At 38.1% G+C, this 17,745-nt stretch overlaps 1 protein-coding gene across 23 annotated transcripts in view; it reads left to right on the top strand.

Moving 5' to 3' along the window:
* The window catches only part of LOC137281711 (zinc finger protein Gfi-1b-like), a 78,340-nt gene that overhangs the window by 1,485 nt on the left and 59,110 nt on the right, over positions 1 to 17,745 (top strand). Inside the window, exons 2-3 of one of the 23 annotated variants that reach the window (XM_067813139.1) lie at positions 8,860 to 9,185; positions 11,361 to 12,336. The exons of 19 other annotated variants lie outside the window; for them this stretch is intronic. In XM_067813139.1, the coding sequence (XP_067669240.1) occupies positions 8,860 to 9,182 (323 nt within the window). In that variant the 3' untranslated portion in view covers positions 9,183 to 9,185; positions 11,361 to 12,336. Of the gene's footprint in view, positions 1 to 7,816; positions 8,105 to 8,859; positions 9,225 to 11,360; positions 12,337 to 17,745 lie in introns of those variants that run through there. 3 more of the 23 variants (XM_067813140.1, XM_067813144.1, XM_067813147.1) reach the window with 3 other exon arrangements.

Genomic DNA, 17,745 nt, shown 5'->3' with positions numbered 1-17,745 from the left:
TAGCTTGAAGTACATAAAAGGATACCACCGCATTTTATACATGTTACATATATGTGAGGAAAAAAAGTGTTTTTAAGTCCATAATACTTAAATCACAAAATCGAGTCTGGACCAGACAGTCCAGTGATCAACAACATGAGCATCAATCTGCGTAATTGGGAACTGATGACGTGTCAACCAAGTCAGCGAGCCTGACCACCCGATCCCTCTACTCGCCTCTTACGACAAGCATAGTCACCTTTTTTTGGCAAGCATCAATTTGGGGGAATCAGACAAATTGACAGGTCCAAAACTTGCACATATGTATTTGCAAGAGGTCCTACTACCCCACCCTGGAACATTGAGTTTCATTTGTGTAGGCATGAAGCTGTAGTCAAGCTTGCAAGAAATACTATTAGAGAAGTTCTTCAGGTCAGCCATTGCATATAAATGTGTACCTTTTTCTTCCATGATCAAAGTTTCACAATCTGCAAAGAACAATGAGTATCTTTAAAAAACAAAGCTCTCTACAGTTATTTTGTCAGAAGCCAGCAAATATTCTGAAATTATGTTGAGAGCCACATTTTGGGTTATATACTCGGCATTAAATGTCGGAATATTGTGTTAGGGAAATATACATGCATAGTTGTCAACTTCATGCACATTCAACATTCAAGTTTGAAACTGTAAGGGCTGAAAGGGGAGTAAGTTCAGGTAGTTATCTCCCTTTTCACCGTGACACATCTCAGGTATGCAGAACTATTGGGTTTTTACTGAAAATTGTATTGCTACTGCTTGAGGTCAGGGATTTACTCAGAAAATCTTATGAATATTGTTGCTATGGTAACTGAGTAGAACTGACTTGATGTGAAGACCATCTCTTCTCCTTAATCTCATAGTGTTTGGTTATTTCTAATGTGTGATATCTTCAGTGATTAATGGGAACAGTTAACATGTTATTTGACTTGATGTTTAATAACACTGAGACATCCATCATTAGCAGGTAACCAGACATTTACAACATAGAAGGGTTCAGTTTTCATATTCTTTCTGGCAATGACCTTTCTTTTGGAATGAAATCTTTTTGCCCCAACCACAGAAACAACTAGGACAGAAGGAACAAGGCTGGGAGATGAAATGGAGTTTTAACATCATACTTAAGAATATTTCGTACATATGACAACGTGTATGTGTGGCTGCTTATGCTAGCCCAGACTTCAGCTGGTTTTGTAGTGCCAACTCACTGAGACACCATGCTGCAGTTAAACATGAACACCCCACCCAGACTTACCATTGTGACTCTGAGCTGAACCAGTACCCATTAATACAAGGCATCAGACAAGGACGAACACGTACCATATTTTACCATTTTTTAGAATGATATAGCAGAGGACTGAACCTGTGACCATCCTCTCTCTGGATGGACACTCTAGCCACAAGACTGGATGCGTTTAGTTCTAACATGCATGACACTGAAGTCATTTTTGGAAATGGAGAGAAAAAAACTGATAGATGCTCAACTATTTTGATACAAACTCTTTTTTTTTTAGTACTTGGGCTTCTGAATCTGAACAGCCAAAACGTCAATCAGTTAAAAAACCTACACCAGGTTTTACCAGCAAGGTTATCCCACCTGTAACTCAGTTGGTTAATGTCAAATGGGCACAGACCAGACATGTCTTCTTGGCTCGAGACATTTCATAATAACACTGTCCAGCAGAGTAGGATTTTCTTCTCGTAGCCCTCAGTTGATTGGAAATTAGATTAGCCAGGTGGTAATAGTGTTTGCTTTTGGCACTTAAGACCTGGGTTTTATTCCTTACAATGTGTGAAGTCAATTTCTGGTGCCCCCTGCAGTGATATTGCTGGAATATTGCTGAAAGCAACCAGATTTTATGTATTTCATTTGAAAAGAGATAAGTTTAAATTGTTACTGAGCAGTTACGTAAGAGTTGAAATGTCAGAGGTCAATGGCTGGAAGTACAAAGGGAATTGAATCCTTCTTTGGTCTTGATTGTCCTATGTAAAACTAACTGCATTGTATCTGGTCCGTACAGTTGAGTATGACTGAAAACTGTACTGTCCACGATTTTGTAGCTAAGTTGTCACTGAAACTACAAGAAAAGATAAATTGTGAAAAAAGATAGAACTTGTTTTGAGATAAACATGAATTTTGTCTCATTATTTTTGTTGGTAAGTGGAAGTCCTCTTGTCTTATCACACTTAGCTGTATGGAACCAAATAGGGTTTTCCATTCAACTAGTAATTGAAGGAAACAAAATTACAAATATATCTTAAACATGAGTGATATCATTTTCTTGCATTTTGCCTGTGCAGTAGTTCCAGAATATGTATCATTGAAATAATTGTTTTGTTGGTATTAAATGTTTTATATCATACATGCTTATTACCAGTTACTAGGAAAGCCCTATCAACGTTTGATATGTTGTGCACATAAAATAACAATGATCCATGTGTATGTTTTCTGAATATGTGAAAAGTGATAAGATTGATTTGGTCATGGCTGGTAAATGTGCTTTTGAAAGTGTAACTTTTTAAGACGAAGAACGCAAAGCAAACTCTAAAATTAACAGTTTTTTTTAATCCATCTTGTCACTTGCCATGTTGACACACCCAGTGCCACAGTACAACGATGATGAGGGTGTGATTCCTGGCATCACAAGGTAAGTCCACACACTGGCTTCCTGACTCAGCTGTGGCCTGGGCTCAGGGCTGATCTTCACATTAGGTTTGAAACCATTGGTAAAATGCTACAAAGTGAAACTGTGATGAAGAACGTCAATAATTAACACAACAGCATCAAGATGTTTCCCTACCTGTTGTGTGATAATTCTTTGGGACAATGATTCCCCAATATCTTGTACCATGTAGTGTATCCACATAATGACGGGATGGGTACAATCTGATGTTGCTTGTTCTTTCTTGAAATAAGTAAATATAATTTGACCTGTAAAAACGAAACATTCTTGCTGGACAGAAAAATATTTCGACAGGCCTGTATTTGAGACAAGCCTGTCAATGGAGAAGTCATGTGTTTTTGTGTTCTTTGATACTGTTAACCCAGCAACCTTAACTGCAGTAGTAGTAGGCAGAGAGTAGATTTGTGGGGATTGTTTACTCTATGTATTCCTTATGGTGTTTAATAAGGCTGTTGCGATTCACTGGCATATTCATAAACATTATCATTTATTTGTGATGCGTATTGCAATCTCATTAGAGTAGATTCATAACAGAGTTCATTTAGTGTTAATACATTCTGTTATTAATCTAAAAGTACCTCAACATTGTTTCATGATGAAAAAGGATGGTGCTTAAATACAGTGTGCTTATCACGCTAATGGACACCATGTATATGAAAATTAACACATACTGAAAAGAGACAATGAGCACAAAACAACTAGAACATCAGCAAAATCTTTGAAAATTCTGGTCCAACTTGATTTGAGGACAAAAATTCAAGGGCAGTAGTCCTCGGTGACCAGTAGAATTAGAAGGCTGTTATTCAAGTTCTCTGTGCCTCAGTTCAGCAGTAAATGGGATTGGGAAAAATGAGTAAAACTGACCGAAACTTTAAAAGTGGACACATTGTGCTTGTTGAAGGAATTTGTAAGTCCGCATAGAGAACACCATTGCTGTGCATTCAGACTGAGGTGTTTGATCATGTAGTGCTTATTGAATACAGTTGTCTAGAAACTATTATCAATATGATTTCTCTCGGGAAGTCATGTTCCATTTTGTGAAAGTGATAATTTTCTTAAGGTCACACACTGAGTATTGGAAGTCTGTTGGTTTTCATTGGGTTGACATAGTATGCATTCCCTGTTGGCGACAATAATTGTCACGAAGCCTGGTGTGTGGATGAGTCTGTTGGTTTGAGCACAGTTCTGATATATTATTACCTACAAGGGTGAAAATACAGTGTTCCCAGAAATTATTGAGAAAATCTTTGGTTTTTTTTTCTAATGATGCTAAGATTGGAAAAAGGGCTTTCTCTATGCACTAAGCATACTAAATAAGGGAGACAACTCTTGAAGGCTTAGAAGGCAGCTCATTACGTCAAGAGTTATCTCCCTTGTCTGAGCAGACGGCTTCCTGTGTTGACATGGCAGAATTTACAGCAAGAGAGAAAAGAAAGCTCATTCTAGAGGATTTTGAAAGGGGTGAGGCTGATGCTAAAGTGTTAGCTTGTAGACATGGTATTCCTCTGTCTACAGTATACAGAACTTTGAAAAATATTCAAACAGGAACCGGGATAGAGCACAAAGCAGGGGCAGGTCGGCCTAGGAAATTCAGTGTTGTGGATCGCCGAAGACTTGGGCAGATTGTGAGTAGGGGCAAATTGAAAAGTGTTGAGAACATCAGAAATGAAATGATTAGCAGAGGAAGTCCTCAGGTATGCAATGAAGCAGTTAGGCAGGAATTACAGAGACTTAATTGGGTGAAAAAACATGGAATTCCCTCGCCGTTGATGAAAGATGCACAAAAGGAAAAACGTTTAAACTGGTGTCGCGCTCATGAAAATCAAGATTGGGATAATGTTTTCTTTTCGGATTAAAGTTTTGTTTGGCTTTTCCCTAATTGTATGAAAATTTGGACCAAAGATACTGTCAAACCTATCTACCAGCGACCAAAACATAGCCCGAAGTTTCACATGTGGGGTAGCATATCGGCTCGCGGAGTGACGCCATTGTGTGTTTCCACTGGAAACTTGACAAAAGAAAGATACGTTGACATTCTAAATGGTCACCTTCTTCCGACAGCACAAACATTGTATGAAGATGTTTGGATTTTCCAGCATGATAATGACCCAAAACACACTGCGCACTTCACAAAACGGTGGTTGTCGGACGAAAATGTTCAAGTTTTAGACTGGCCCAGTTACAGCCCAGACCTAAACCCAATTGAGAATGTGTGGGGAGTCATGAAGGACAGAATAAGCCAAAAGGGACTGAGAAATATTGAAGATATGAAGGCCGAGGTGGTCCAATATTGGAATACCGTCACACGACTACCTACAAACTTTGATGGGTAGTGTGCCTAGGCGTATTCAGGCATGCATTGCTGAGTGAGGAGGTCTTACGAAGTACTAAAACAAGACTGAGACTGTAAAAGGATGATGTTTTAACATTTTTATGTAAGTAAAACGCCAGAAGTTAATAAACGTAATGAGTTACATGACGCAACATGATTCTCAATAATTTCTGGGAATACTATATAAGGGTTTATATTTTTCATGAGAGACAAAGTGTCTCTTTGTCTTGGTGAACAGTGCTGTAATGGCGAGTAGTCAGCGCATTTTTAAAAGTAGATTTTGGTTTATTTTCCTCAATTTGACGACTTCTGCAGTAATCAGAATATTATATTTATGACACTAATGCCTGAATATCTCCATATCCCTCGCCCATCATTTTGGGGCTTGTGTCATAAACATAGTATGACATGGGCACACATATAATATGCTCTATAATGTATGACTGCACTTCAGTTGCTGTTGTTTCTCATCCTGCAACCAATATTGCTGAGAGCGGTGTAAAACTAAACTCACTCACTCATCATGTAGGCAACACCTACTGTCCTGTCTTACTTCCGTCGTCATGGTGATAGATGACTAGAGCCATATGAGAAACCTGTACTGTCATCAGAACACGTGAGATGTGATTGAATATTGATGGGACCTTTGTCTTCTGGCTCTATGCCACTTTCAGTTTATAAAAATTTAAACGCTAGAGTTTATGGCAATATTGAAGTGTCTAGTGGTCTTTATTCTCATGAAGTATTGATGTTTAGCTATGATATTTCTAGAACAAATCTCTTCATGTTAAAAGGAAGGAAGATTACAGTGTTTGGGAAGTTTTGTCGGTACATTGAGATGCCTCTTTAACAGATTAGAGCATCTCTATGAAACAACGATGTTGATAAGTTGGATGAAGTCTTGTTCAGTGGTTAGATAATATTTGTAGGATGATTAGGGGTGGGCGATAAATAGAGAATCTCGTCCCAGTGTCTACTGATATCAAATATATCCAAGGCTTTTACTTATATCAACGAGTGTTGATATAATTGATATCAGTAGACAGGAGGGTGAGATTTATTTGTCATCCAATGAAAAATGTACATCTCTGAACACAGAACTGGCATTAGACTTGCAGTGCAACGATGTCATAGCATTGTGATGTCATAGCATTGTCAGGGTATTGTGCAAAATCTGTCAAAGCTGTATCTCCTGATCTCACACATGCGATATCTCCTGTGGAGCATAGTTTTGGATGATAATAACAGTTAACTGGTGTATTGCAATTCTTCACACTAAGACATATTGCGGTGCACTTCTTGCAAACCGGTTCACCTGATAGGATTGGTTGTTTCCCTGACCATGATCGTTAATTTTCATGATAATGTACTTGATTTTTATTATTTTGCATTAATGATTTTGAAAATGTTCATGTGTCGTATGATTACATTTTCTTGACATTTATAAACTATATAAATGAAAAAATACATTACTACTGGCACTTTATTTGGGTTAGACAAAGAAAAATGAGGGACGTCGCTGTAGAAGCTTTAGTCAAGTTCCAAAATTGAGAACGAAGTTTTCAGTTTCGAATATTTTCAACTGGCCAGTTGCATTGTGTCAAAAGAAAGGAAACAGTAATCTCATTACCTTAACCATGTGTTGCACATTCTCATTCTCAATGTATTGCATTACATACTGCAGTACAATAACACATATCACAATATATTGCAGTACAATAACACATATCACAATATATTGCAGTACAATAACACATATCACAATATATTGCAGTACAATAACACATATCACAATATATTGCAGTACGAAAAGGTTTGGCAATACCCATCCCTGCAGATGATTGTCTGTGTTCAGGTGATGTTAGTAGTTCACATCTGACACAAAACAATGTGCACTTGCTCTGTTACGGATACTAGATCAGTGTTTTTTAGAACTGAATTACATGCTTTGTAATGTCGACTTTGGGTCAGCCATCTTGACAACAGAGTTAGTCTTTTCGTTTAACACAAGTATGGATTGATGTGGGGTCTAGTTTGTGCAGATGAATGAAACTCGAGAGAGATACATTGTATTTTCTTAAATTATTGTTATTCATCCGCTTAGTGGAAATAAGGAGCACCGATGTCCAAGTCCACATTCCATACCTAGAAATCTTTTTTCAGTCAAGTGTAGCCAGATATGGAAGTATCAGGGATGATGAAAATGTCTGTGGAATCAGTTATTAAACATTAGCCTCTTGTTGAAAATGAGGTGCATTTAACCTGAAACCTCCAGCTATATCAAGCTGTCTAGACCAAGGGTGTGTACTGTCTACACACTAGATTGTAGAATGTGTGGACAGCTGCAGATGTTTACATTATGTGTTGTGCAGGCCATAAAAATGTGTATCAGTGTATGAATCTGTCATACCATAGACATCAATATTCTTTATCTGAAAATCGAGAGGATTTTGGTTCTTTTTCACTCACTATGTTTTAAGATGACTTGACAATTGGCTCTTCGTAAAAATATTTCATTTCTAAATTTAGATGCTTCTCTGCATTGTTCTGTCTCTGGATGGGAGTTGACTTTCAAGATGTTTCTGATGTTTATGAGCAAGACTTGACTTGCGTCATTCTCTTTTCCCCTTTTTGTGTAATCATCTCATCCCCACTAGACACAAGTAGACACAGGCTGTGAATTTTCTTTATTTTATGGTCAGCTGAACAAGAAGCCTCGAGTGTGTGAGCCCTAGATTTCATTTTCAGTTAGTTTGAACTGATTTGGGCCTTTTCTTCCTTGCAGGTTCTCTTGGTTTTGGAAGCTCAAGTACAAGTCCTCATCTGTTTGGCCAAGTGCCATTTTCTTTGAACCTATTGTATTCAAGACCGCGAGATACTAGGCCTAAAACAGTTCAGTGCCCTGAGTGTGATAAAATGTTCTGTGATCGTAGCAGTATGATCTATCATAAAAAGGCCATTCATGAAAAAGTTACATTCACGTGTACGTGTGGACGAGTGTATAACCATAGACGCAGCATGGCATACCATCAAAAGACCTGTCGTGTGTATCTGTCAAAGGGAGAGAAGTGAGATAGGCATGAAGACTCATTGACCTTATAACTGGTTGAAGTCGGTTCAAAAATGTGTGTGTGTGTTTGGATGATATTGTTTTTTAATACGTGTCTTTCCTCACTGGTGTGTGTTTAATGCATGTTTGATCTAAATGTTTGGATTCCTCTGGCCTGTACAATAAACATTACATAGATAAATATACATATTACATCTGTAATCCAAGCTTGTCTCACATGATAAGGCATCTGTTGGTCAGTCTTGCGCGAGTCAACTAAGGAAATAACCAGGAATGTAAAATCATTGGAATCCATGTCTTTTGAGGGTTTTATCCCCAGTTATTGGTTTTAGGGGTCCTTGCAGGCAATGCAAGTGTCCTGTGAGGTAACAATGTAGAACACTGTATGTGTTGACGATGCTCTATGAAATGATGCTCGTAGCTGTTCTGGAAGAAAACGCCGAACACTTAACAAAGTCATAGATGTGTTGTAGATACAGTGAATGATATTGTGCATCGCTCAGGATGCAGTGGATTGTTTTTCTGTGCCCATTCTCTACGTTTGTGCGTACTGGATGCACATTTACAAGTCATATGAAACCCTGGACTTCCTTCTTTATAACAGCTGCATGAGATGACGCATGTGTCAATCTGGCAGGGAATTTAGTCGACTGGAAAGATTCTCACAGATTGTCTATGATGATGTAGAAGTGGCTTCATTTTGTAAGTGTCGTAATATGTCTCAGAGGATTCATTCCAGCGTTTTCTGTTACTTTCAGGAGCTATGCACTGGTCAAGGTCAGGCGTTGCAGGACGGGGTTATCTCCCTTTTGTGGCAAACCCAGTGGAACGCATACTTGCCCCCAGTGTTAGTAAACCTGGGTCGTCAGGAGACGGTGGGGCCACCCCCAAACTTTCGTTTCCTTGTTCACAGTGCAACAAAGTGTTCAATAGGAAGTTAGGGTTACAGTATCACGTGAAGGCGATTCATGAGAACATGACGCTCCACTGCGTCTGTGGCAAAACGTACAGCTACGAAACCAACATGTCTCGCCATCAAAAGAGATGCAAGGTGTACATAATGTCGGTTTTACAGCAGTAACAGGTCAAAGTCGCTCCTCTGGTTGTGTCGTTCATGGTCTTGGTTAGTGTTGTTTGTTAGTATAGATCATAGTGATCAATGATTGTTAAAGGTCACATGCAACGTAAAATACAACTTTGCAGATTCTGATACCTTTCAGTATGCAGTAACCGAAACAAATCATCCAAAATGCCAGTTGAACCTATGAAGTTGAAAGAAAGATGCAATGGAAAAAAGTCTGCGAAACCTGAGTTCAAATGATTCATTAAATTTCCCCCAGCGCTGGGGGAAAAAGTGATTTCAACAGCTGTGCTGCGCTACGCCCATAACGCATGCACAGTGAATAGGTTCGCGGAGCTTGAAACAGTATGCATGCCTGGAGTGTGAGGTCGTGAGCAGTAGTCTAATCCCCCTTTTTGTGTAACACAAACAAGTAAATAATCTACTCGTTACATAAAAAAAACTTATTGATTGTTGCAGCCTCTGTCACAGAGAAAGCTCAATGTCTGGTTTATTGACACCTATATAGCTGCCTGCCTGTCTCCTAAAGACAATATGCAATACACAGCTTCCATTATTGACCACATACAATTTGAACTCAACACCTATCAGGCTATACACCATAAACAAATTAAATTGATTTATGACTCGTGCACCCAAGTCTTATCTCTGCCACATTATGTAATTAGATAGGTGTGATACTTGTACACGACATGTTTTATGTCTGTAGGTTGCAAAGAAACTACATGTACATCAATTTTTCTCGAATGACTGGATCTAACGGAAACTGGTGCAAACTGCTTTGTACTGTGACAAATAACAGTTTCAAGTAGTTCAACATCTCTGTTGAGATGATTTTTGATTGGATCGAATGGAAATTCAGAGAACATGTATTTACAAAACCCAGCATCGCTACATACATTCTTTGTGGATAACAACTTCTTCTAGTGCATATGATCTTGTTTGACTGCAGTATATGAATACATACTGAAACGACACATCGAGTACAATGAAAGAAGTTGTTATCCATAAAGAATCTTACTTTCTTTTGACTCACCATATTTCTAAAATGCCCATCAAAAAGATCTTTCTGAACACACTATGAGCCCTCAGCATATCAGCAAATGAACCAGACAATCAGAACCGTCGTTACACTTGAGTGCGCATCCACCCACTATGACTGGGTTCGGTCTCCCGAGGACTTCGTTTCGAGGGAAGTAAGCCCAAGTACAGAATATTGCACTTTTGAATTGCGATTGTACGATTATAATTTTTTGTTGTTTTTTTACAAGTGGCAATGTATATTATATGTCATGAATAAATGATAATTGTGTTTTAATTATGTTTGATCTTTTGGTTGCATGTGACCTGTAACAAAATATTGATTGATTAACAGTGAATATCAAAGAGTAACTTAAAGCAAATATTTAAAGAAATGTCTGAATGACATGAATATGTTCCACTTCACTGGTAAGTGGTGACATCTTTATGCATGTATTACTTTAAAAAAGCATCCTGTACATAACCTGATAGCACACCATGATTAATGACAAAATGTAGCATATTGTGTGAGTAAACTCGTTCTTTATTTCTTCCCATATTGGTACATACAATATTATCGATATCATGATTTTCTTACCAAATCAATATTTCCCATTATCAATCTTCTTAGCCAGCTATGGTCTCAGTTTATAGGACTTGAAGACAAGTATATTGTAATTTCCATGTATGTTTGGTGACAGGCTGGTAAGAAAACTGTTTAAACATGATTTTGCCAAGTTGATTTTCTTGTAACAGTTCACAAGGTTCTTTGGTTTGTTGGTGGTGTTCTCATGTTTTTAGTGCCTTCAATAACACATACTTGATCTTGAAAAGTTTTTGGTTGCATTTTGTGGACATCATTCCATTACTTTTAGGTAAATTATGAATCCTGGACCACTTGGTTTTACTTTCATGCCATCACTTAAAAGCTGTCCTTTCTCTTTGTTCTCATTAGTGAATCAGTAAGCTGGTCTAGTGGGTCAAGCATTTCCTTGTCAGTCAATGTTAGATGTTGAAGGAATATCACAAACAGCTTAAACCCTGCTAACTTAAAATTTTATTCGAAGTTCTTTTCTGTTTTTCTTGTTATTAGTTGAAGGTGATATAAATCAAAATAATTTTGAAGCATTACTCATCAGGAATTTTTGTTATTTTCAGGTTTTCATGGTTCAGGCTTAAATCACCGCCTTGGGAGACCTATGTTTGTTTCGATGAACGCAAATAATTTCAGTAGCTCAGTTCCAAGTTTAGGGGAGTTTGACATGTCTAGAAAACTATTTCCTTGCCCACTCTGCGATAAAGTATTTGGGTGCAAGAGAAGTTTGTATCAGCATAAATCGTCTATTCACGATGGTGTAACCTTTACTTGTGTCTGTGGGAAAACATACTCCCACAAACGCAGCATGTGGTATCATCAGAAGAAATGTAGCCTGTATATCGAACAGACACCAGGAGAAAATAAAATGTAATACATGGTTGTTTTAGTGCATACATCATGCCTCGTGTTAGTGTTTCCTTCAAGTTCTAACAAATGGAGGTTTGTTCCAGTTGGTATTTCAACATGAGATAATGAACATGATTTGTCATGAAAACACTTTCCGGTTGTGAAGTGAACTTCCCCATGTATGTGCATGATCTTCACTTGTATGGTTGGAGAAGTTTTGTAATTGTCAGCAGAAGTACTTCTGTTAATCTGTCACTTAGAAATTCCATGCACATACCCTGTGGCATATTGTGCACACATACATCTGACTCATCGTGCACGCAAATCAGTGACTCATCGTGCACGCAAATCAGTGACTCATTGTGTACACAAACCAGTGACTCATATGCGCAAACCAGTGACTCGGTGTGCACACAAACCTCTGACTCATCATGCACTCAAAAGAGTGACTCGTGCACACAAACCAGTGACTCATTCTGATCACACACCACTGACATTGTGTAAACAAACTTGTGATTCATCATGCACAGTAACAAGTGTTTCATTTTGACCACAAACCAGTGACTCGTGCACAAAAACTGAACTGTATCTTGAGGATTTCCTCATGTGGGATTGACAGTCAAAGTGCTCATAATGTCTATGCTATCTTTTAATGCCATATTTTTTTCTGAAATAAACATGTGAATAAAAGATTTGAATCCGGTCCTTTTGTCCTCAGATGAAACAGTGAGTTGAACTGTGTTTGAAAACTAGAAAGATAGTTACCTGCCTGAAAAAGCCTACCACCAGCTGTTCAGAGTTCAGAGCTCCAGATAATTTTTCAAGCTTTTGGGTATTTACTCTCATCTCTGTGTGTGTATTAGTGATTCCACTTTTTGAGGAGTAACTGTCATTTTGTGTACTACCACCAGTCAAAAGAATTGAGTACATTTACACAGAATTTCTTATCCTCACAGGGACCCTAACTCTTCTAAACATATAAATATGAATGCATCTCAATAGACTAAAAGTGTTTAGCAATTGTCACATTGACAGACATTTGACAGCTACTTCTAAATACTCAACATGGAAGTCATGTGACTGTAAAGGTAAACCCCAGACAGTGGCAACGGCTGTGATAGTATAGGTATCGCCTACCATTAGCTAATGCTGTTGTACAGTTTGGGTGCCATGACGAATCATATGCAAGCCAATTTACAGAACTGAGTGATGTATGCAAGGTATTCTAGACCTATTGGGTTTTATGTGATTCTTGCGTGTTTTTTGTACTCCCAGATTTCTAATTAATCGAGTAAATGTGATTTTTATTTAGTAAAATACGCACCTTATCTGGAACTCTAGAGTTTCTTGTCCTGGCTGCTGCCTTGCAAGAAAGCGTTACTACTGTTACTTTGTTACATTGAATATATATCCTTGTTTGATGGGAAATACACATACAGTCAAGTCTCGTTAATCCAACATTGATAGTTGCTCAGCAAACTGTCCGATTAATAAGGATGTCAGACTAAAATATGAAACTAAATTATGTTAATGCAGTTTGTTAACAGCAGAAGTGTCGGATAAACGGAGGCCGGATTAACAAGACTTGACTGTACTGTTGAAATGCAAAAACTTTTTTTTTTTCCTTTTTTTTTTTTTTCATTTAACCAGAATGCAAAGTCCTCTAAAATCAAAATTACAAGTCAATTTTAAACTGGAAACATTTCTGATTAGTTTTTTTTTGTTACTTTCAGATAATCGTAAAGCCCATAGAAGTTCACAACCATATTGGACCTTATCACCATCAATATATGACACGATGACTGTTTCTAACATCGAAAACGTGTTCATGAAACATCTTGGTGTTGACAAACCTAAAAAATCTTTCCCTTGCCCTGAGTGTGACAAAGTGTTTGGTAGCAACACAAGTTTGTATCAGCATAAACTGGCCATCCATAGTAAACTGACTTACTCATGTGTCTGTGGAAAGGTTTACAATCACAAGCGAAGTTTGTGGTACCATCAGAAGTTCTGTCCTGTTCATGGTGGACAGTCCAAAGGAACAGACAATCCTTGATACTCATGTGGTACCATTCTGAAACATTTAGAAATTAGCTGGCTGTGTAGTTTCAGTCCAGGAAACATGGTAACAAATCAGTCATGAGTTCATGAGACTGATGTCATGTGTCACTTGATTTTCAAGAACTTCTGACAGTATCGAGGGTTTTATCTGGACCTTCTGATTGGTCAGCAATTAGTCCCATTCCACCTCATATGATATAAATATTGATATATCCATCAAATGTTACTAATTGGTTATGTGCGTGTCATTGGCCTTCTGAGATGGGACTTATTGTTCATAACATTTATTGTAAGGCTGAAATGGTAACCATGGTATTTTGTTATTGATTCGATACACCAAAATTCTCTTTGAAAATATGATGTTCAGTTTTCATGCTGAAAATTTCATCTCACACACTTTTTGCTCATTACTGTTGGAATGTCATCATACACATTCCGTGTAATTTAATTCGAGATGACATCTTCATGTAGCTACCATTTTTGTGCTGCTGTTGTCAAAAACTTTTTCTAATTTGATTGGATAAACAAGATTGTGTATAGGCAAAATGAGATTGTGTAAAATCACTTTCATTTGGGTCACAATTCCAAAAGAATTTCCTTTCGGAACTTCAGCCAAACCAACAGTGCCTTTCCACAAAAAAGTTTATCCATCAAATTTTATTGTTAATGACCTGAACTGAAAGCTTTGTACCATGTACCATGATACATACCAAACCATGACATGGCGTACCGTTGGACTCCTAATACAGTGCATGTGTCTGCCTCTCCAAGTCATTCATTTATTGGTCAGAGTTTGTTGAGGACTGAACAAACAAAGGCATTGAACAATGTTTATCACATCCACTCCACGGCAGATGTGTCAGGAGTCCAGTTCCCTATAAAGAATTATGAGTTTGGCATTGAACAAAACTGACAGATACTTCCCTAAGCTTAATCCCTCGTAACTTTTCGTAGTATTCGTACTTCCTAGGTTACAGTATAGGAGGGAAAAAGCTGCAAGATCTTAGCTTACAAGAACTTTGTGAAATAGGGACCTCGTAATGGAGAGACTTCTCATCAGCCTTTTTATTGGTTTCAGGTTATGGAAGTTGTCTGCCTTATTGGAGATTAGCAGCATCAGGCAATGAACCAGATAATGTGTTTAGGATAGGGAACATTCATGTTCCGGACCGCCTTCGTGCTAAATCCTTCCCTTGTCACCAGTGTTGTAGATCTTTCAGTAGTGTTTCAGCACTGCAAGAGCACCAATGTCAGGTCAGACGGATGTTTCCTTGTACGTGTGGCAAGGAGTATGCTCATAAGAGAAGCTTGAAATACCATCAGAAATTCTGTGGTGTTCATGTGAATTCACAGAAGTAGTATAATGCTGAGAGTGAGGTGTGACAGTTTTACACATCAGCTGGGTTTATCAGCATATAACTTGTCACATGTCCTCCTTTAGGTTGTCAATGTGGACAGGCTTCACAGAAGAAGTATAAGACTGGGTGCAAGACATGACACTTTTACACATAATGTTGGTATATCAACATAAAATTTTATCCACGTGTCTCAGGTGGCAATTCAGATAGTTGATGCTATACAAGCTGGTTTCACCTCCCTTTCTGTGAGTGAGGATGTACCAAACATGGTCCAATAGATCCAACTCTTGGGTTCTTGGCTGATGGGTGCATATTTGAAAGGGTTACAGAGTACTGCTTGAAGGTTTCTTGTCTGAACGTATATGATGCTGTTAAAGCTGACAGTGGTCAAGATGTATGACTTGTATGAACAGATGACAAGATTAGTGTCATATATAAAGGGTTAAAGAGTATTTCTTGAAGGCTTGTTGACTGAACACAAGTGAAGCTGACAGTAGTGAAACATTGTGACCTTTAATGAACAGACGGGGCGGTGGTGTAGCCTAGTGGTAAAGCGTTTGCTCGTCACGTCAAAGATCCGGGCTCGATTCCCCTCTTGTGTACAATGTGTGAAGCCCATTTTCTGGTGTCCCCGGCCGTGATATTGCTGGAATATTGCTTAAAAGCAGCATAAAACTAAACTCAATCAATCAATTAATGAACAGACAACAAGATTAATGTCATTTATGGCAGGTTTGAGAGTATTTCTTGATGGCTTGTTGACTGAACACATGTGAAACCGTTAAAGCTGACATTAGTCAAGAATTACAACCTTTAATGAACAGGCAGGATTAGTGCCATTTACAGAAGGGTTGAGAGTATTGCTTGGTGGCTTGTTGACTCTACACATGTGAAACTGTTAAAGCTGACAGTAGTCCAGAATTACAACCATGCCTTAATGAAAAGAGGGTGCCTTTTGTGGTGGTCCATACTGTTTCATAAAGGTCATGGCAGGTCATGGCTACAAGCGAAGAAAGTGCATCAAATGATTCCAATTTGTTAGATCCTGGATGATAGATCATGCTGATCTGGGATTTTTGTTGCTTTCAGGTTTTCTTGTTGGGAGTTCAGATACTGATCAAGCTTGGTTTCCGGAAATGGCAAGGGCAGATATGTTACCTCCCTTGGACGATTCTAAAAGTCCATCTTTCAAACCATTTTCCTGTTTAGAGTGTGAGAAATCATTCTGTGATAGAAGGGGACTGCGATATCATAGGCTGGCCATTCACGAGAAAGTGACTTTCACTTGTGTCTGCGGTAGAACTTATCACCATAAACGAAGCCTTGGTACACATCAGAAAGATTGTGTTCAGTTTTCCTTGTTGCAGAAGAAGTGACTAATGACTCGTTGGTTAATCAGCCCTGTGTTTATGTTTTGCCTTATTGCAGTGCCCGAGTTTGCATCAGATTTACATTCCCGCTATGTGGAAATAACCCAGATAGGTGTACAAACATCAAATCAAATTAGTGATAATGGTTTTTGAAAACTAAAACTAAGATGTCGGATTCAATTTTTCACAAATCGAACCAAATCGTTACATACTTAGCGGGTGAATCTATGCATGGGAAGGCTTAACCTTATTAGGCTTTATTATTTAAAGTTGTGATTCATCATACAGTCCTCAAGTGCTACAGTTTTATGTATGGAAGCGTAAATTTCAAGTAGTGACAGTTAAAGGGGCACTGATGCGGAGCATTTTCCGTGGACTGGTGTAAACTTTTGTTATTGTTTTTCTCCCGTGAGCACCCGCATGATATCCCAGAATTCGTGACTGGTTCGTGACCTCTGCTGCGTGTTCCGTAAGCGCAATTGATAGTTTAATTGTAGACAGATCAACTTAGGTGAAGTCATTTTTACTTCATAACAAATGTATTATGAAAACAAATGAAACACTTTGAAGGTTAATCATCTGCCAGTGGTAGAAATGGTAAAAAACTATTAGGACGGAAAAATAACGAAGCCAATGTACGTCTCTATATTTTGTCTCATAACCCTAATTAGTTTATTGTCATATTTGTATGATTCTGAAAATTAATAAAAGAACACGTGATCTGCTTATACTCATAGTAAATTTCTAACATAACAGCAACATTTATACATTGTATAGATTGCCAATGTGGATCCTATTTCACACACATATGCGATCTAGTGTGTGTTTTCTGTCAAACAGATTCTGCTGAATGCTACAACAAATAAATTAAAACAAAATGCAAATAATGAATGTAAAACAGACTAATTTTATAGCAACAATGTCAGGCTACTACCTTGTTCAGGAATGTATCCATCAATATCCACATAAAAGAAATCGTATTCCATTCATCTGCAGCTGGTAAATAATCCTGCTCTGTGTCGCGTGTCTTACAACTGTCTAGTTTGCGAAAAAGTAACACATCGTTTCACGTCTTTCGTTGGTGAAAACCAGATAAACCTCTCATTGGTCTCCCAAGATAGCACACCTGGCAACTAATTGTATGGTGTCCACTATTCTAAGTAATTTAGTTAACCAATAATGAGCAATCAATCAACGCAAGGGTGGTTAATTCTTTGAAGGGAGGATGTTCTTTTTGCACTCACTCTTTACGACAGGGTGTCGTCATCTACACACACTGCCTTTTGACAAATCCGCTAGAAGATAAAAGT

This window comes from Haliotis asinina, chromosome 4, assembly GCF_037392515.1.
Source record: "Haliotis asinina isolate JCU_RB_2024 chromosome 4, JCU_Hal_asi_v2, whole genome shotgun sequence".
NCBI classification, from domain to species: Eukaryota; Metazoa; Mollusca; class Gastropoda; order Lepetellida; family Haliotidae; genus Haliotis; species Haliotis asinina.
The sequence above is the reverse complement of the archived record's forward strand: the minus strand, read 5'-3'. Positions and strand labels throughout refer to the sequence as shown.